Raw genomic sequence first — 20592 nt, 5'->3', positions numbered from 1 at the left:
CTAGCCATCTCTCCTCCCTGTCTCTAACCATCTCTCCTCCCTGTCTCTAACCATCTCTCCATCCTCTCTCCTCCCTGTCTCTAACCATCTCTCCTCCCTGTCTCTAGCCATCTCTCCTCCCTGTCTCTAACCATCTCTCCATCTTCTCTCCTCCCTGTCTCTAACCATCTCTCCATCCTCTCTCCTCCCTGTCTCTAGCCATCTCTCCTCCCTGTCTCTAACCATCTCTCCTCCCTGTCTCTAGCCATCTCTCCATCGTCTCTCCTCCCTGTCTCTAGCCATCTCTCCATCGTCTCTCCTCCCTGTCTCTAACCATCTCTCCATCGTCTCTCCTCCCTGTCTCTAACCATCTCTCCTCCCTGTCTCTAACCATCTCTCCATCCTCTCTCCTCCCTGTCTATAGCCATCTCTCCTCCCTGTCTCTAGCCATCTCTCCTCCCTGTCTCTAACCATCTCTCCATCCTCTCTCCTCCCTGTCTATAGCCATCTCTCCTCCCTGTCTCTAACCATCTCTCCATCGTCTCTTCTCCCTGTCTCTAACCATCTCTCCATCGTCTCTCCTCCCTGTCTCTAACGATCTCTCCTCCCTGTCTCTAACCATCTCTCCATCCTCTCTCCTCCCTGTCTATAGCCATCTCTCCTCCCTGTCTCTAGCCATCTCTCCCTCCCTGTCTCTAACCATCTCTCCATCGTCTCTCCTCCCTGTCTCTAACGATCTCTCCTCCCTGTCTCTAACCATCTCTCCATCGTCTCTCCTCCCTGTCTCTAACCATCTCTCCTCCCTGTCTCTAACCAGCTCTCCATCGTCTCTCCTCCCTGTCTCTAACCATCTCTCCATCGTCTCTTCTCCCTGTCTCTAACCATCTCTCCATCGTCTCTCCTCCCTGTCTCTAACCATCTCTCCTCCCTGTCTCTAACCATCTCTCCATCCTCTCTCCTCCCTGTCTATAGCCATCTCTCCTCCCTGTCTCTAGCCATCTCTCCCTCCCTGTCTCTAACCATATCTCCATCCTCTCTCCTCCCTGTCTCTAACCATCTCTCCTCCCTGTCTCTAACCATCTCTCCATCGTCTCTCCTCCCTGTCTCTAACCATCTCTCCTCCCTGTCTCTAACCATCTCTCCTCCCTGTCTCTAACCATCTCTCCTCCCTGTCTCTAACCATATCTCCATCGTCTCTCCTCCCTGTCTCTAACCATCTCTCCTCCCTGTCTCTAACCATATCTCCATCGTCTCTCCTCCCTGTCTCTAACCATCTCTCCTCCCTGTCTCTAACCATCTCTCCTCCCTGTCTCTAACCATCTCTCCATCGTCTCTCCTCCCTGTCTCTAACCATCTCTCCATCGTCTCTCCTCCCTGTCTCTAACCATCTCTCCTCCCTGTCTCTAACCATCTCTCCATCCTCTCTCCTCCCTGTCTATAGCCATCTCTCCTCCCTGTCTCTAGCCATCTCTCCTCCCTGTCTCTAACCATCTCTCCATCCTCTCTCCTCCCTGTCTATAGCCATCTCTCCTCCCTGTCTCTAACCATCTCTCCATCGTCTCTTCTCCCTGTCTCTAACCATCTCTCCATCGTCTCTCCTCCCTGTCTCTAACGATCTCTCCTCCCTGTCTCTAACCATCTCTCCATCCTCTCTCCTCCCTGTCTATAGCCATCTCTCCTCCCTGTCTCTAGCCATCTCTCCCTCCCTGTCTCTAACCATCTCTCCATCGTCTCTCCTCCCTGTCTCTAACGATCTCTCCTCCCTGTCTCTAACCATCTCTCCATCGTCTCTCCTCCCTGTCTCTAACCATCTCTCCTCCCTGTCTCTAACCAGCTCTCCATCGTCTCTCCTCCCTGTCTCTAACCATCTCTCCATCGTCTCTTCTCCCTGTCTCTAACCATCTCTCCATCGTCTCTCCTCCCTGTCTCTAACCATCTCTCCTCCCTGTCTCTAACCATCTCTCCATCCTCTCTCCTCCCTGTCTATAGCCATCTCTCCTCCCTGTCTCTAGCCATCTCTCCCTCCCTGTCTCTAACCATATCTCCATCCTCTCTCCTCCCTGTCTCTAACCATCTCTCCTCCCTGTCTCTAACCATCTCTCCATCGTCTCTCCTCCCTGTCTCTAACCATCTCTCCTCCCTGTCTCTAACCATCTCTCCTCCCTGTCTCTAACCATCTCTCCTCCCTGTCTCTAACCATATCTCCATCGTCTCTCCTCCCTGTCTCTAACCATCTCTCCTCCCTGTCTCTAACCATATCTCCATCGTCTCTCCTCCCTGTCTCTAACCATCTCTCCTCCCTGTCTCTAACCAGCTCTCCATCGTCTCTCCTCCCTGTCTCTAACCATCTCTCCATCGTCTCTTCTCCCTGTCTCTAACCATCTCTCTATCGTCTCTCCTCCCTGTCTCTATCTCTCCATCCTCTCCATCTCTCCATCGTCTCTCCTCCCTGTCTCTAACCATCTCTCCTCCCTGTCTCTAACCATCTCTCCATCGTCTCTCCTCCCTGTCTCTAACCATCTCTCCTCCCTGTCTCTAACCATCTCTCCTCCCTGTCTCTAACCATCTCTCTATCGTCTCTCCTCCCTGTCTCTATCTCTCCATCCTCTCCATCTCTCCATCCTCTCCTCCCTGTCTCTAACCATCTCTCCATCGTCTCTCCTCCCGGTCTCTAACCATCTCTCCTCCCTGTCTCCAGGTGCTCCAGGCCCAGCTCTCCTCTCTCCTCCCTGTCTCTAACCATCTCTCCTCCCTGTCTCTAACCATCTCTCCATCCTCTCTCCTCCCGGTCTCTAACCATCTCTCCTCCCTGTCTCCAGGTGCTCCAGGCCCAGCTCTCCTCTCTCCTCCCTGTCTCTAACCATCTCTCCTCCCTGTCTCCAGGTGCTCCAGGCCCAGCTCTCCTCTCTCCTCCAGGGGAAGGACCACATCCAGAGCAGTTGTAGTTTTACTGAACAGGCCCTGAGCCACGGCAGTGCCACAGAGGTTAGTGGACTGGTTAACCATTAACTCCATTACTATGCTTCTACATAATACATGTTATTACAAATCATAATATCACTAAGAGAGATGTACACAAACCAAATGTAATGATGCTCCACTACATTTTAATTATCACTAAGAGAGATGTACACAAACCACGCCCCCCCTCATGTTCTAATATCACTAAGAGAGATCCACCCCTCACATGTTCTAATGACTACATTTTAATTATCACTAAGAGAGATGTACACAAACCACACCCCCTCATGTTCTAATGATCCGCCTCCACTACATTATAATTATCACTAAGAGAGATGTACACAAACCACGCCCCCTCATGTTCTAATGACACCCCCACATGTTCTAATGATCCGCCTCCACTACATTTTAATTATCACTAAGAGAGATGTACACAAACCACGCCCCTCATGTTCTAATGATCCGCTCCACTACATTTTAATTATCACTAAGAGAGATGTACACAAACCACGCCCCTCATGTTCTAATGATCCGCCTCCACTACATTATAATTATCACTAAGAGAGATGTACACAAACCACGCCCCCTCGTGTTCTAATGATCTGCCTCCACTACATTATAACTATCACTAAGAGAGATGTACACAAACCACGCCCCCTCATGTTCTAATGATCCGCCTCCACTACATTTTAATTATCACTAAGAGAGATGTACAAACAACGCCCCCTCATGTTCTAATGATCCGCCTCCACTACATTATAATTATCACTAAGAGAGATGTACACAAACCACACCCCTCATGTTTTAATGATCCGCCTCCACTACATTTTAATTATCAGTAAGAGAGATGTACACAAACCACGCCCCCTCATGTTCTAATGATCCGCCTCCACTACATTTTAATTATCACTAAGAGAGATATACACAAACCACGCCCCCTCGTGTTCTAATGATCCGCCTCCACTACATTATAATTATCACTAAGAGAGATGTACACAAACCACGCCCCCTCGTGTTCTAATGATCCGCCTCCACTACATTATAATTATCACTAAGAGAGATGTACACAAACCACGCCCCCTCGTGTTCTAATGATCTGCCTCCACTACATTATAATTATCACTAAGAGAGATGTACACAAACCACGCCCCCTCATGTTCTAATGATCCGCCTCCACTACATTTTAATTATCACTAAGAGAGATGTACACAAACCACACCCCCTCATGTTTTAATGATCCGCCTCCACTACATTATAATTATCACTAAGAGAGATGTACACAAACAACGCCCCCTCGTGTTCTAATGATCTGCCTCCACTACATTATAATTATCACTAAGAGAGATGTACACAAACCACGCCCCCTCATGTTCTAATGATCCACCTCCACTACATTATAATTATCACTAAGAGAGGAAAGAACCATTTTGTGAACTGCGAAGAGCCATTGAAAAGCTCAGAGGGTTCTTTTAATAACTTGTATTTATACATTTTTTATTTACCATTTATTTAACTAGGCTAGTCGGATAAGAACATCCGGACGGCGCTGGGCCAATTGTACGCCGCCCTATGGGACTCCCAATCACGGCCGGATGTGATACAGCCTGGATTCGAACCAGGGACTGTAGTGACGCCTCTTGCACCGAGATGCAGTGCTTTAGACCGTTGGGTGATGGTTCTATATTGGTGTGTAGGATCGCAATTGAGACGCGTTCACAACATCGTGTAATGTACCAACATACAACTTGGGGAAGAAAATCCACTTGAACGCCTCTCCAACTGGTAATTACTTAGCGGTTAACTCGTCGGTCGTCCCTGAGCTCAGAGTTTCCCCTCTTTACACCTCTATGACATCATTTGTCAACAAACAAAAAAATACCGGGAGCGCGACGGGCATCTTCAGCAGTTATTGTTCATGACCGTTCGAAATACTAATCATTGATGCATCTTCTGTTTGATACTGGAACTGTGTACTTTTTATGGGCAAAAAAGAGCAAACCAATCAGAAGCCTCCAATGACCTCCATGTTGGGTGGTATTTCACCCCTCCCCCTTTACATGTGTTTTTTCTCTCCATAAGAACCAGATCAAAATGTGAACGCGCCCAACTCACATTTACCACCTGGTCATTCCCTACCAATTTGGTTATGAAGGCAGCATTATTTTCCTGTTGTTGTGTTGTTAGGTACTGATGGTGCAGAAACAGATGAGTGAGCGGGTTTCTGCCATGGCCCGTCATGACTTCCCTGAACGGCCTCACCAGAACGCCCATCTGGACTGTCAGGTAGGACGTACAGGATACACACCTGGACCGACAGGTACCGACAGGTAGTACAGACAGGATACACACCTGGACCGTCAGGTAGTACAGACAGGATACACACCTGGACCGACAGGTAGTACAGACACGATACACACCTGGACCGTCAGGTAGTACAGACAGGATACAAGTCCCACACTTTGGGCCACGGTATATTCGTCTTATTCCTGTCTTGAGCCGTGTTTTATAAGATCCTCCAACCAGGATGTTACTAAAACATTTTGTTGAACTAAAATGTGTATGGTTAAGGCCAGGTACGGTTCAGGGTTCATGGAATAAATTATACAGCCCGCAAACCAGCGTTGGCAGCCAGGGACAGGAAATGAGGTCAGCATAAATAGGGAGTGTGTGGTTAATTAACCTACCCCCCAGGTGGAGACAGAGGGCCTGCGTCGCTCCCTCCAGAACCTGGGCGTCCTCATTACTACGGCAGCTGTAGGCCACACCTCCGTCGCCACGGGAGAAGGACTACGCCACGCAGCAACCGGACAACATGTCAGCGTCACCGTGACGACCAAAGACAAGGACGGCGAGCTGGTGCGGACAGGGAACGCGGCGCTGAGGGCCACTGTCACGCCGGTTGCCGACGGAAGCCGCGTCGTCACGGAACCGGAGGTGACGGACAACAAGAACGGGACGTACGAGGTGGGATACACGCTACGGTCCGAGGGGGAGTTCTCCTTCGCTCTGTCCCTCTACGGCCAGCCGCTACGGGGCAGTCCCTTCCGGCTGCAGGCGGTCAAGCCCTCGGATGCGCTGCCATCTCCGGATGACGTGAAGAGGAGGCTGAAGAGTCCTGGCGGGACAGCGGGTCATGTCAGACAGAAGGCTGTGAGGAGACCCTCCAGCATGTTCAGCATCAAAAAGAAGGAGAACCCCATCGAGGATGAACTCATCCACAGAGTCGGTAAGACAACCACATCCTGACACTACCACAACCAACACCTGGTCATCCGATTGTTGCTTCCTGCGTTTTGTTGGTGTGGTTGTTGTTGTTGTGTAACTTGAGAGCCGTCTGTGAGAGATAGAAACACAGCCCAGAAAGAAGGAGGAGGTCTTGTTTCACACGTGTGTGTGTGTACCTGTGGTCTAGGTACGCGAGGGAGAGAGAAGGGCGAGTTCACCAACCTGCAGGGGATCTCAGCCTCCAGCAACGGCAGAGTGGTGGTAGCAGACAGTAACAACCAATGTATACAGGTAGGAGACTAGATGGTATCAACCAGAGTAAACATGTAGGAGACTAGATGGTGTCAACCAGTGTAAACAGGTAGGAGACTAGATGGTATCAACCAGAGTAAACAGGTAGGAGACTAGATGGTGTCAACCAGAGTAAACAGGTAGGAGACTAGATGGTATCAACCAGTGTAAACAGGTAGGAGACTAGATGGTATCAACCAGTGTAAACAGGTAGGAGACTAGATGGTATCAACCAGTGTAAACAGGTAGGAGACTAGATGGTATTAACCAGTGTAAACAGGTAGGAGACTAGATGGTATTAACCAGTGTAAACAGGTAGGAGACTAGATGGTATCAACCAGAGTAAACATGTAGGAGACGAGATGGTGTCAACCAGAGTAAACAGGTAGGAGACTAGATGGTATCAACCAGTGTAAACAGGTAGGAGACTAGATGGTATCAACCAGTGTAAACAGGTAGGAGACTAGATAGTATTAACCAGAGTAAACAGGTAGGAGACTAGATGGTATCAACCAGTGTAAACAGGTAGGAGACTAGATGGTATCAACCAGTGTAAACAGGTAGGCGACTAGATGGTATCAACCAGTGTAAACAGGTAGGAGACCAGATAGTATCAACCAGTGTAAACAGGTAGGAGACTAGATAGTATTAACCAGAGTAAACAGGTAGGAGACTAGATGGTATCAACCAGTGTAAACAGGTAGGAGACTAGATGGTATCAACCAGTGTAAACAGGTAGGAGACTAGATGGTATCAACCAGTGTAAACAGGTAGGAGACTAGATAGTATCAACCAGGGTAAACAGGTAGGAGACTAGATAGAAACAACCAGTGTAAACAGGTAGGAGACTAGATGGTGTCAACCAGTGTAAACAGGTAGGAGACTAGATGGTATCAACCAGTGTAAACAGGTAGGAGACTAGATAGAAACAACCAGTGTAAACAGGTAGGAGACTAGATGGTGTCAACCAGTGTAAACAGGTAGGAGACTAGATGGTGTCAACCAGTGTAAACAGGTAGGAGACTAGATGGTGTCAACCAGTGTAAACAGGTAGGAGACTAGATGGTATCAACCAGTGTAAACAGGTAGGAGACAAGATGGTGTCAACCAGTGTAAACAGGTAGGAGACCAGATAGTATCAACCAGGGTAAACAGGTAGGAGACTAGATAGAGAAACAACCAGTGTAAACAGGTAGGAGACCAGATAGAAACAACCAGTGTAAACAGGTAAGAGACCAGATAGAAACAACCAGTGTAAACAGGTAGGAGACCAGATAGAAACAACCAGTGTAAACAGGTAGGAGACTAGATAGAAACAACCAGTGTAAACAGGTAGGAGACCAGATAGAATCGACAAGTGTAAACAGGTAGGAGACCAGATAGTATCAACCAGTGTAAACAGGTAGGAGACCAGATAGAAACAACCAGTGTAAACAGGTAGGAGACTAGATAGAAACAACCAGTGTAAACAGGTAGGAGACCAGATAGAAACAACCAGTGTAAACAGGTAGGAGACTAGATAGAAACAACCAGTGTAAACAGGTAGGAGACTAGATAGAAACAACCAGTGTAAACAGGTAGGAGACCGGATAGTATCAACCAGTGTAAACAGGTAGGAGACCAGATAGAAACAACCAGTGTAAACAGGTAGGAGACTAGATAGAAACAACCAGTGTAAACAGGTAGGAGACCAGATAGAAACAACAAGTGTAAACAGGTAGGAGACCAGATAGAAACAACCAGTGTAAACAGGTAGGAGACCAGATAGAAACAACCAGTGTAAACAGGTAGGAGACCAGTAGAAACAACCAGTGTAAACAGGTAGGAGACTAGATAGAAACAACCAGTGTAAACAGGTAGGAGACTAGATAGAAACAACCAGTGTAAACAGGTAGGAGACCAGATAGAAACAACCAGTGTAAACAGGTAGGAGACTAGATAGAAACAACCAGTGTAAACAGGTAGGAGACCAGATAGAAACAACCAGTGTAAACAGGTAGGAGACTAGATGGTATCAACCAGTGTAAACAGGTAGGAGACCAGATAGAACAACCAGTGTAAACAGGTAGGAGACCAGATAGTAACAACCAGTGTAAACAGGTAGGAGACAGATAGAAACAACCAGTGAGGTAGGAGACCAGATAGTATCAACCAGTGTAAACAGGTAGGAGACTAGATGGTATCAACCAGTGTAAACAGGTAGGAGACCAGATAGAAACAACCAGTGTAAACAGGTAGGAGACCAGATAGAAACAACCAGTGTAAACAGGTAGGAGACCAGATAGAAACAACCAGTGTAAACAGGTAGGAGACCAGATAGAAACAACCAGTGTAAACAGGTAGGAGACCAGATAGAAACAACCAGTGTAAACAGGTAGGAGACCAGATAGATAAAGTATCAACCAGTGTAAACAGGTAGGAGACCAGATAGTATCAACCAGTGTAAACAGGTAGGAGACCAGATAGTAAACAGGTCAACCAGTGTAAACAGGTAGGAGACCAGATAGTAAACAGGTAGGAGACCAGATAGAAACAACCAGTGTAAACAGGTAGGAGACCAGATAGTATCAACCAGTGTAAACAGGTAGGAGACTAGATAGAAACAACCAGTGTAAACAGGTAGGAGACCAGATAGAAACAACCAGTGTAGAAAAACCAGGTAGGAGACCAGATAGAAACAACCAGGTAGGAGACCAGATAGAAACAACCAGTGTAAACAGGTAGGAGACAGATAGAAACAACCAGTGTAAACAGGTAGGAGACCAGATAGAAACAACCAGTGTAAACAGGTAGGAGACAGATAGAAACAACCAGTGAACAGGTAGAAACAAACAACCAGTGTCACAGGTAGGAGACTAGATAGAAACAACCAGTGTAAACAGGTAGGAGACCAGATAGAAACAACCAGTGTAAACAGGTAGGAGACTAGATAGTTCAACCAGTGTAAACAGGTAGGAGAGTAGATAGAAACAACCAGTGTAAACAGGTAGGAGTAGATAGAAACAACCAGTGTAAACAGGTAGGAGACCAGATAGAAACAACCAGTGTAAACAGGTAGGAGAACATAGAAACAGTGTAAACAGGTAGGAGACCAGATAGAAGTGGTCACAATTCCAGCCCTGTAAACGAGACCAAAACAACCAGTGAGGCAGGTAGGAGACTAGATAGAAACCAGTGTAAACAGGTAGGAGACCAGATAGAAACAACCAGTGTAAACAGGTGCTTTTCTTCATCTTCCAGACAGAATGGTCAAACAGTGTAAAAGGTTGGACCAGATAGAAACGCCAGTGTAAACGTCCGGAGACAGTTTGCAGGAAAAAGCCAGAATGTCCAGCAGGAGACGTATCAGATAGCAACGATGACAGTATTTCCTATTCTTGCTGATCTAGGATCAGTGTTGCCTTTAGATCATAATGAAGAAGACGGACAGATTGGGACCTGATCCTAGATCAGCACTCCTACATTGGGACGCTTTGTGGATATGATCCCAGGTCCTCCCTGTCCATGAAATCTCATTGATCTGGACGTAAAAAGGCTAAACTGATCCTAGATCAGCACATCAGAACCCCAAAATAAAAGCTTGTTTTACTCCATTGTTTGCAAACAAAGTAAATGTAAACAAACAACAAAGGATTGGTTAAAACTATCATGTTGATATTGAGACGCTTTGTGGATATGGGCCCAGGTCCTCCCTCTAACGGGAAGCTGGTCCATGAAATCTCATTCATCTAATGAAGAAGACGGACGATCCTAGATCAGCACTCCTACATTGGGACGCTTTGTGGATAAAAGGTCCTCCCTGTCCATGAAACTAAAAAGGCTAAACTGATCCTAGATCAGCACTCCTACATTGAGACGCTTTGTGGATATGGGCCCAGGTCCTCCCTGTCCATGAAATCTCATTCATCTGGACGTAAAAAAAGGCAAAACTGATCCTAGATCAGCACTCCTACTTTTGAGGCGCTTGGTGCATACTGTTCTACACAACCCATTAGTATCTGATCGTTGTGAAATGTTCCTCCCGAACACGACCCATGTTCAGATTGACCTGATCTGACACACCTGCAGGAGCCAAGATGGCCGCCAGGACCCTGGTTGCCATTGGAAACCATTTCTTCCTGTAGATCCTCTCTGTTCTTCTACTTGTTTCGTCTTTCATCTCTGACTCTACCTTTTCGTTTGTTTGTTTCTTGTTCTTTTTTTTCTTCCTTTGTTTCTGTTTTAGAAAAAAGTGGTGTCCATTTAAATAGATCTGGCCCGGTGTTCAGTAAGTATCGAGTGTTGCCCCGCCCCTTACCCAGTGTGCACCATTCTGTCTAACCTGCATCTCCTACCCTGATGTTGAGTGCCCTGGAAATTGTATCTTGAAATCTTCCCAGATCATTCTGTGCCTGTTATATGTAAAACGTAACAAAAGATTGAAACATATGTCATCGTAATATCATGATCATTACAATCATTGTTGTTCGAACTGAGTTGAATGTATTGCTCTGTAATGTAGAGTATGCATAAGATGAATGAGCTGGAATTTAATGAAATTTGATTAGATACTATCCCATTTTTCAATTGTCTGCTCTTAAATATTACATCCCTGGACATTTCAAAACACCTGAATAATTAATTAAATTAAAATCGGTAGCAATGAAAATGAGTGATTAAACCATAGAGATAGATAGAGATCTCATCTTTGTATCTGTGCTATTATGGCATCTCCATTTTAAAGTAGTCAATTGTCTTCTTCATTTGTGTCTGGGAAAAAAAAGTGTGAAGCTAATATTGGTGATTTTACCACCACCTGTAGTGTTAGAGTCCTGAACCAACTCTTGTGTCATTCATCTATTGTGGCCTCGCAGTAATATAGCTTTTAGCCATTTACAAACCATAGGAAACACAAGCCCTTTACCAACCATAGGCAACCCAATTTAAAGAATACAATGCTTTCTGATAATTGGCTGATTGCTACCAACCCATAGGAATCCCCACCCAGTTGATTACTTTAAAATGGTGGAAGCCCTCAATTTCAAACTCCATGCTAAAACCAGTTATAACCATCTAGAGATCTCTGGATCAAATTTATGTAATCACTCTGATCGGTTCATTTGTACATTTATAATTAGTAGGTTTGGTTATCCATTTTAACAAACCTTTATTTTTGTAATTTTCTTGTGGGTGTGGCGTTTATCAAAGCCTACCTTCACACTGTTTTTGTTTTGTATTTTGGTATTTTTTTCCCGATTGTTTGTTTGTCACTTATTTTCTTCAGTGCAAATAAATTAAAACTAAAAATAAATAAAATCTAACCAGTATTTTAGAGGACATTAGTCATGCTAACTTGAATCACGTTCTCTCTCTCTCTCTCTCTCCTCTCTGCCCCTTCTCTCTCTCTCTCTCTCTCTCTGCCCCTTCTCTCTCTCTCTTTCTCTCTCTCTCTCTCTGCCCCTTCTCTCTCTCTCTCTCTCTCTGCCCCTTCTCTCCCTCTCTCTGCCCCCTCTCTCTCTCTCTCTCTCTCTCTGTATCTCTCTGCCCCTTCTCTCTCTCTCTCTCTCTCTCTCTCTCTCTCTCTCTCTCTCTCTGCCCCCTCTCTCTCTCTCTCTCTGCCCCTTCTCTCTCTCTCTGCCCCTTCTCTCTCTCTCTCTCTCTCTCTGCCCCTTCTCTCTCTCTGCCCCTTCTCTCTCTCTCTCTGCCCCTTCTCTCTCTCTGCCCCTTCTCTCTCTCTCTCTGCCCCTTCTCTCTCTCTCTGCCCCTTCTCTCTCTCTCTCTGCCCCTTCTCTCTCTTCTCTCTCTCTTCTCTCTCTCTCTCTCTCTGCCCCTTCTCTCTCTCTCTCTGCCCCTTCTCTCTCTCTCTCTCTGCCCCTTCTCTCTCTCTCTCTCTCTCTGCCCCTTCTCTCTCTCTCTCCTCTCTCTCTCTCTGCCCCTTCTCTCTCTTTTCTCTCTCTTCTCTCTCTCTCTCTGCCCCTTCTCTCTCTCTCTCTCTGCCCCTTCTCTCTCTCTCTCCTCTCTCTCTGCCCCTTCTCTCTCTCTCTCTCTCTTCTCTCTCTTCTCTCTCTCTTCTCTCTCTCTCTCTCTCTCCCCCAGGTCCACACTTTGTTGCGGTGAACAACAAGAATGAAATCATTGTCACAGATTTCCACAATCATTCTGTGAAGGTAAGTCAAGCCTTTATGCTGTGATCAAGGAAAGAGGGAAAAAAAATACAAAAAATGCTTTATTCATTTGAAAATATATAGTTGTGTGACGAAGTGGATCTATGCCCAATTCCAACGCGTACACAGTCTAATCTGTCATTATATTAAAAGAGTGTTCTATTTGCCATTTCTTTCTAAAAGCATTACATTGTCCATGACTATACTTTCCTTTAGCTCCTTTGTTAGCAATTAGCTACTGGTTCATAGTTATTTGTTAGCAATTAGCTACTGGTTCATAGTTATTTGTTAGCAATTAGCTACTGGTTCATAGTTATTTGTTAGCAATTAGCTACTGGTTCATAGTTATTTGTTAGCAATTAGCTACTGGTTCATAGTTATTTGTTAGCAATTAGCTACTGGTTTATAGTTATTTGTTAGCAATTAGCTACTGGTTCATAGTTATTTGTTAGCAATTAGCTACTGGTTCATAGTTATTTGTTAGCAATTAGCTACTGGTTCATAGTTATTTGTTAGCAATTAGCTACTGGTTTATAGTTATTTGTTAGCAATTAGCTACTGGTTCATAGTTATTTGTTAGCAATTAGCTACTGGTTCATAGTTATTTGTTAGCAATTAGCTACTGGTTCATAGTTATTTGTTAGCAATTAGCTACTGGTTCATAGTTATTTGTTAGCAAATAGCTACTGGTTCATAGTTATTTGTTAGCAATTAGCTACTGGTTCATAGTTATTTGTTAGCAATTAGCTACTGGTTCATAGTTATTTGTTAGCAATTAGCTACTGGTTCATAGTTATTTGTTAGCAATTAGCTACTGGTTCATAGTTATTTGTTAGCAATTAGCTACTGGTTCATAGTTATTTGTTAGCAATTAGCTACGGGTTCATAGTTATTTGTTAGCAGTAAGCTACAGTTCATAGTTATTTGTTAGCAGTAAGCTACAGTTTATAGTTATTTGTTAGGGACTGGCCATCATTTATAATGAGGGAAACCTGGAGAAAATCAGGCCTCTCTGAAATGGAATATAAAGGGGATAGTAGAGAACATGCTTATGACTTACCCTCTCTCCTAGGACAGACCAGAGCCTTAAATATGCAGAAATTGTTCTTTGTTTTGTCAGCATTACATGACAAAGTAGCCAGAAGGTTGTGAATATGCAGACTACTCTGGACATGGGTAGGGTTAGTAGCCAGAAGGTTGTGGATATGCAGACTACCCTGGACATGGGTAGGGTTAGTAGCCAGAAGGTTGTGGATATGCAGACTACTCTGGACATGGGTAGGGGTAGTAGCCAGAAGGTTGTGGATATGCAGACTACCCTGGACATGGGAAGGGTTAGTAGCCAGAAGGTTGTGGATATGCAGACTACCCTGGACATGGGTAGGGTAGTAGCCAGAAGGTTGTGGATATGCAGACTACTCTGGACATGGGTAGGGGTAGTAGCCAGAAGGTTGTGGATATGCAGACTACTCTGGACATGGGTAGGGGTAGTAGCCAGAAGGTTGTGGATATGCAGACTACTCTGGACATGGGTAGGGGTAGTAGCCAGAAGGTTGTGGATATGCAGACTACTCTGGACATGGGTAGGGGTAGTAGCCAGAAGGTTGTGGATATGCAGACTACTCTGGACATGGGTAGGGGTAGTAGCCAGAAGGTTGTGGAACAAAATTGGAAACTATAAAATTGGAAACTATAATATTCAGATTTTATTTCATTCAATGATATTGTTGTTACAAAATATATGTGTGTTGACTGTGATCAGGACATGGGAATATAACAACATCTGCTGTGGTAGGCAAACTAGGGATGCATGATCCTCAAACATAATACTGGCCAAACTCGTGCCTCTAAAAGTGAATTCAAAGACACTGTAGAATGACTGTATAGACTAAAAAAGGGATTTTTGGTTTCATTACTATTTAATTAGAATTAATAGTTTTTTTTTTAAATACAGTTTAAATTTAATACACCTTAAATTAAAAATGTTATGTTGAAGTGCTGTTGTTAATGTGTTGAGCCCTGCCAGCGTGTCTCACATCTGATTCCTTAAATGGCCTTGAAATATATATTGTTTTTTTTCATTTAACTAAGCAAGTCAGTTAAGAACAAATTCTTATTTACAATGATGGCCTACCGGGGAACAGTGGGTTAACTGCCTTGTTCAGGGGCAGAACGACAGATTTTTACCTTGTCGGCTACCTGCCGCTTCTACAATCTAACCACTAGGCTACCTGCCGCTTCTACACTCTAACCACTAGGCTACCTGCCGCTTCTACACTCTAACCACTAGGCTACCTGCCGCTTCTACGCTCTAACCACTAGGCTACCTGCCGCTTCTACACTCTAACCACTAGGCTACCTGCCTCCTCTACGCTCTAACCACTAGGCTACCTGCCGCTTCTACACTCTAACCACTAGGCTACCTGCCGCTTCTACGCTCTAACCACTAGGCTACCTGCCGCTTCTACACCCTAACCACTAGGCTACCTGCTGCCTCTACACTCTACCCACTAGGCTACCTGCTGCCTCTACACTCTACCCACTAGGCTACCTGCTGCCTCTACACTCTAACCACTAGGCTACCTGCCGGCCCTACACTCTAACCACTAGGCTACCTGTGTTTCCGGCGCCGACAGAGATGGCCGCCTCGCTTCGCGTTCCTAGGAAACTATGCAGTTTTTTGTTTTTTTACGTGTTATTTCTTACACTAGTACCCCAGGTCATCTTAGGTTTCATTACATACAGCCGAGAAGAACTACTGAATATAAGATCAGCGTCAACTCACCATCAGTACGACCAAGAATATGTTTTTCGCGATGCGGATTCTGCCTTACAACCAGTGCAACGGAGTGGATTACATGCAGCGACCCAAAAAAACGACCCAGAAAAAGAGGGAAACGAAGCGGTCTTCTGGTCAGACTCCGGAGACGGGCACACCGTGCACCACTCCCTAGCATTCTTCTTGCCAATGTCCAGTCTCTTGACAACAAGGTTGATGAAATCCGAGCAAGGGTAGCATTCCAGAGGGACATCAGAGACTGTAACGTTCTCTGCTTCACGGAAACATGACTAACTGGAGAGACGCTATCCGAAGCGGTGCAGCCAGCGGGTTTCTCCACGCATCGCGCCGACAGAAACAAACATCTTTCTGGTAAGAAGAGGGGCGGGGGCGTATGCCTTATGACTAACGTGACATGGTGTGATGAAAGAAACATACAGGAACTCAAATCCTTCTGTTCACCTGATTTAGAATTCCTCACAATCAAATGTAGACCGCATTATCTACAAAGAGAATTCTCTTCGATTATAATCACAGCCGTATATATCCCCCCCAAGCAGACACATCGATGGCTCTGAACGAACTTTATTTAACTCTCTGCAAACTGGAAACGATTTATCCGGAGGCTGCATTCATTGTAGCTGGGGATTTTAACAAGGCTAATCTGAAAACAAGACTCCCTAAATTTTATCTGCATATCGATTGCGCAACCAGGGGTGGAAAGACCCTGGATCATTGTTACTCTAACTTCCGCGACGCATATAAGGCCCTGCCCCGCCCCCTTTCGGAAAAGCTGACCACGACTCCATTTTGTTGATCCCTGCCTACAGACAGAAACTAAAACAAGAAGCTCCCACGCTGAGGTCTGTCCAACGCTGGTCTGACCAAGCTGACTCCACACTCCAAGACTGCTTCCATCACGTGGACTGGGAGATGTTTCGTATTGCGTCAGACAACAACATTGACGAATACGCTGATTCGGTGTGCGAGTTCATTAGAACGTGCGTTGAAGATGTCGTTCCCATAGCAACGATTAAAACATTCCCTAACCAGAAACCGTGGATTGATGGCAGCATTCGTGTGAAACTGAAGGCGCGAACCACTGCTTTTAATCAGGGCAAGGTGTCTGGTAACATGACTGAATACAAACAGTGCAGCTATTCCCTCCGCAAGGCTATCAAACAAGCTAAGCGCCAGTACAGAGACAAAGTAGAATCTCAATTCAACGGCTCAGACACAAGAGGCATGTGGCAGGGTCTACAGTCAATCACGGACGACAGGAAGAAACCCAGCCCAGTCACGGACCAGGATGTCTTGCTCCCAGGCAGACTAAATAACTTTTTTGCCCGCTTTGAGGACAATACAGTGCCACTGACACGGCCTGCAACAAAAACATGCGGTCTCTCCTTCACTGCAGCCGAAGTGAGTAAGACATTTAAACGTGTTAACCCTCGCAAGGCTGCAGGCCCAGACGGCATCCCCAGCCGCGCCCTCAGAGCATGCGCAGACCAGCTGGCCGGTGTGTTTACGGACATATTCAATCAATCCCTATACCAGTCTGCTGTTCCCACATGCTTCAAGAGGGCCACCATTGTTCCTGTTCCCAAGAAAGCTAAGGTAACTGAGCTAAATGACTACCGCCCCGTAGCACTCACATCCGTCATCATGAAGTGCTTTGAGAGACTAGTCAAGGACCATATCACCTCCACCCTACCTGACACCTTAGACCCACTCCAATTTGCTTACCGCCCAAATAGGTCCACAGGCGATGCAATCTTAACCACACTGCACACTGCCCTAACCCATCTGGACAAGAGGAATACCTATGTGAGAATGCTGTTCATCGACTACAGCTCGGCGTTCAACACCATAGTACCCTCCAAGCTCGTCATCAAGCTCGAGACCCTGGGTCTCGACCCCGCCCTGTGCAACTGGGTACTGGACTTCCTGACGGGCCGCCCCCAGGTGGTGAGTGTAGGCAACAACATCTCCTCCCCGCTGATCCTCAACACTGGAGCCCCACAAGGGTGCGTTCTGAGCCCTCTCCTGTACTCCCTGTTCACCCACGACTGCGTGGCCACGCACGCCTCCAACTCAATCATCAAGTTTGCGGACGACACAACAGTGGTAGGCTTGATTACCAACAATGACGAGACGGCCTACAGGGAGGAGGTGAGGGCCCTCGGAGTGTGGTGTCAGGAAAATAACCTCACACTCAACGTCAACAAAACTAAGGAGATGATTGTGGACTTCAGGAAACAGCAGAGGGAACACCCCCATCCACATCGATGGAACAGTAGTGGAGAGGGTAGCAAGTTTTAAGTTCCTCGGCATACACATCACAGACAAACTGAATTGGTCCACTCACACAGACAGCATCGTGAGGAAGGCGCAGCAGTGCCTCTTCAACCTCAGGAGGCTGAAGAAATTCGGCTTGTCACCAAAAGCACTCACAAACTTCTACAGATGCACAATCGAGAGCATCCTGGCGGGCTGTATCACCGCCTGGTATGGCAACTGCACCGCCCTCAACCGTAAGGCTCTCCAGAGGGTAGTGAGGTCTGCACAACGCATCACCGGGGGCAAACTACCTGCCCTCCAGGACACCTACACCACCCGATGCTACAGGAAGGCCATAAAGAACATCAAGGACATCAACCACCCGAGCCACTGCCTGTTCACCCCGCTGTCATCCAGAAGGCGAGGTCAGTACAGGTGCATCAAAGCTGGGACCGAGAGACTGAAAAACAGCTTCTATCTCAAGGCCATCAGACTGTTAAACAGCCACCACTAACATTGAGTGGCTACTGCAAACACACTGTCAATGACACTGACTCTACTCCAGCCACTTTAATAATGGGAATTGATGGGAAATGATGTAAATATATCACTAGCCACTTTAAACAATGCTACCTTATATAATGTTACTTACCCTACATTATTCATCTCATATGCATACGTAGATACTCTATATCACCGACTGCATCCTTATGTAATACATGTATCACTAGCCACTTTAACTATGCCACTTGGTTTACATACTCATCTCATATGTATATACTGTACTCGATATCATCTACTGTATCTTGCCTATGCTGCTCTGTACCATCACTCATTCATACATCCTTATGTACATATTCTTTATCCCCTTACACTGTGTATAAGACAGTAGTTTTTTGGAATTGTTAGTTAGATTACTTGTTCGTTATTACTGCATTGTCGGAACTAGAAGCACAAGCATTTCGCTACACTCGCATTAACATCTGCTAACCATGTGTATGTGACAAATAAGATTTGATTTGATTTGATTTACCTGCCGCCCCTACACTCTAACCAGTAGGCTACCTGCCGCTTCTACGTCTAACCACTAGGCTACCTGCCGCCTCTACACTCTACCCACTAGGCTACCTGCTGCCTCTACACTCTAACCACTAGGCTACCTGCTGCCTCTACACTCTAACCACTAGGCTACCTGCTGCCCCTACACTCTAACCACTAGGCTACCTGCCGCCCCTACACTCTAACCACTAGGCTACCTGCCACCTCTACACTCTAACCACTAGGCTACCTGCCGCCTCTACGCTCTAACCACTAGGCTACCTGCCGCCTCTACGCTCTAACCACTAGGCTACCTGCCGCCTCTACGCTCTAACCACTAGGCTACCTGCCGCCTCCACGCTCTAACCACTAGGCTACCTGCCGCCTCTACGCTCTAACCACTAGGCTACCTGCCGCCTCCACGCTCTAACCACTAGGCTACCTGCCGCCTCTATGCTCTAACCACTAGACTACCTGCCGCCTCTACGCTCTAACCACTAGACTACCTGCCGCCTCTACGCTCTAACCACTAGGCGACCTGCCGCCTCTACGCTCTAACCACTAGACTACCTGCCGCCTCTACGCTCTAACCACTAGGCTACCTGCCGCCTCCACGCTCTAACCACTAGCCTACCTGCCGACCCAAAATAATAATATAGTCTAAATAATTCATTTTTGTTCCTTCTTAGGCTACCTGGCTTTCTCCTGACTGATTTAGAGTTGGTATGTTGTTTAATAGCCTGTTGACATGTTGAAGCCCAATTGATAGTGACAGAATCACACATTACTTACCAAAGTAGGAGTTGGCTTTGGGGATGACTAGTGAATTAAACCTGCTGGAGCGCATGCTACGGGTGGGTGTTGCTAAGGTGACCAGTGAGCTGAGATAAGGCAGGGCTTTACATAGCAAAGACTTATAGATGACCTGGAGCCAGTGGGTTTGGCGACGGATATGTAGTGAGGGCCAGCCGACATACAAGGTCGCAGTGGTGGGTAGTATATGGGGCTTGGTGACAAAATGGATGGCACTGTGATAGACTACATCCAGTTTGCTGAGTAGAGTGTTGGGGGCTCAAATCAAATCAAATCGAATTTTATTTGTCACATACACATGGTTAGCAGATGTTAATGCGAGTGTAGCGAAATGCTTGTGCTTCTAGTTCCGACAATGCAGTAATAACGAGCAAGTAATCTAACTAACAATTCCAAAAAACTACTGTCTTATACACAGTGTAAGGGGATAAAGAATATGTACATAAGGATATATGAATGAGTGATGGTACAGAGCAGCATAGGCAAGATACAGTAGATGATATCGAGTACAGTATATACATATGAGATAAGTATGTAAACCAAGTGGCATAGTTAAAGTGGCTAGTGATACATGTATTACATAAGGATGCAGTCGATGATATAGAGTACAGTATCAACGTATGCATATGAGATGAACAATGTAGGGTAAGTAACATTATATAAGGTAGCATTGTTTAAAGTGGCTAGTGATATATTTACATCATTTCCCATCAATTTCCATGATTAAAGTGGCTGGAGTAGAGTCAGTGTCATTGACAGTGTGTGTTGGCAGTAGCCACTCAATGTTAGTGGTGGCTGTTTAACAGTCTGATGGCCTTGAGATAGAAGCTGTTTTTCAGTCTCTCGGTCCCAGCTTTGATGCACCTGTACTGACCTCGCCTTCTGGATGGCAGCGGGGTGAACAGGCAGTGGCTCGGGTGGTTGATGTCCTTGATGATCTTTATGGCCTTCCTGTAGCATCGGGTGGTGTAGGTGTCCTGGAGGGCAGGTAGTTTGCCCCCGGTGATGCGTTGTGCAGACCTCACTACCCTCTGGAGAGCCTTACGGTTGAGGGCGGTGCAGTTGCCATACCAGGCGGTGATA

At 46.1% G+C, this 20592-nt stretch overlaps 1 protein-coding gene across 1 annotated transcript in view; it reads left to right on the top strand.

The window, feature by feature from the left end:
* The window catches only part of LOC112231457 (tripartite motif-containing protein 3-like), a 66472-nt gene that overhangs the window by 40617 nt on the left and 5263 nt on the right, over positions 1-20592 (top strand). Inside the window, exons 7-13 of the mRNA XM_042311235.1 lie at positions 2863-2964; positions 5125-5223; positions 5632-6166; positions 6353-6456; positions 9697-9721; positions 10682-10723; positions 12532-12602. Of these exons, the coding sequence (XP_042167169.1) occupies positions 2863-2964; positions 5125-5223; positions 5632-6166; positions 6353-6456; positions 9697-9721; positions 10682-10723; positions 12532-12602 (978 nt within the window). The remainder of the gene's footprint in view (positions 1-2862; positions 2965-5124; positions 5224-5631; positions 6167-6352; positions 6457-9696; positions 9722-10681; positions 10724-12531; positions 12603-20592) is intronic.

This window comes from Oncorhynchus tshawytscha, linkage group LG33 (assembly GCF_018296145.1).
Source record: "Oncorhynchus tshawytscha isolate Ot180627B linkage group LG33, Otsh_v2.0, whole genome shotgun sequence".
Lineage (NCBI taxonomy): Eukaryota > Metazoa > Chordata > Actinopteri > Salmoniformes > Salmonidae > Oncorhynchus > Oncorhynchus tshawytscha.
This window is presented reverse-complemented; position numbering and strand designations above follow the sequence as displayed.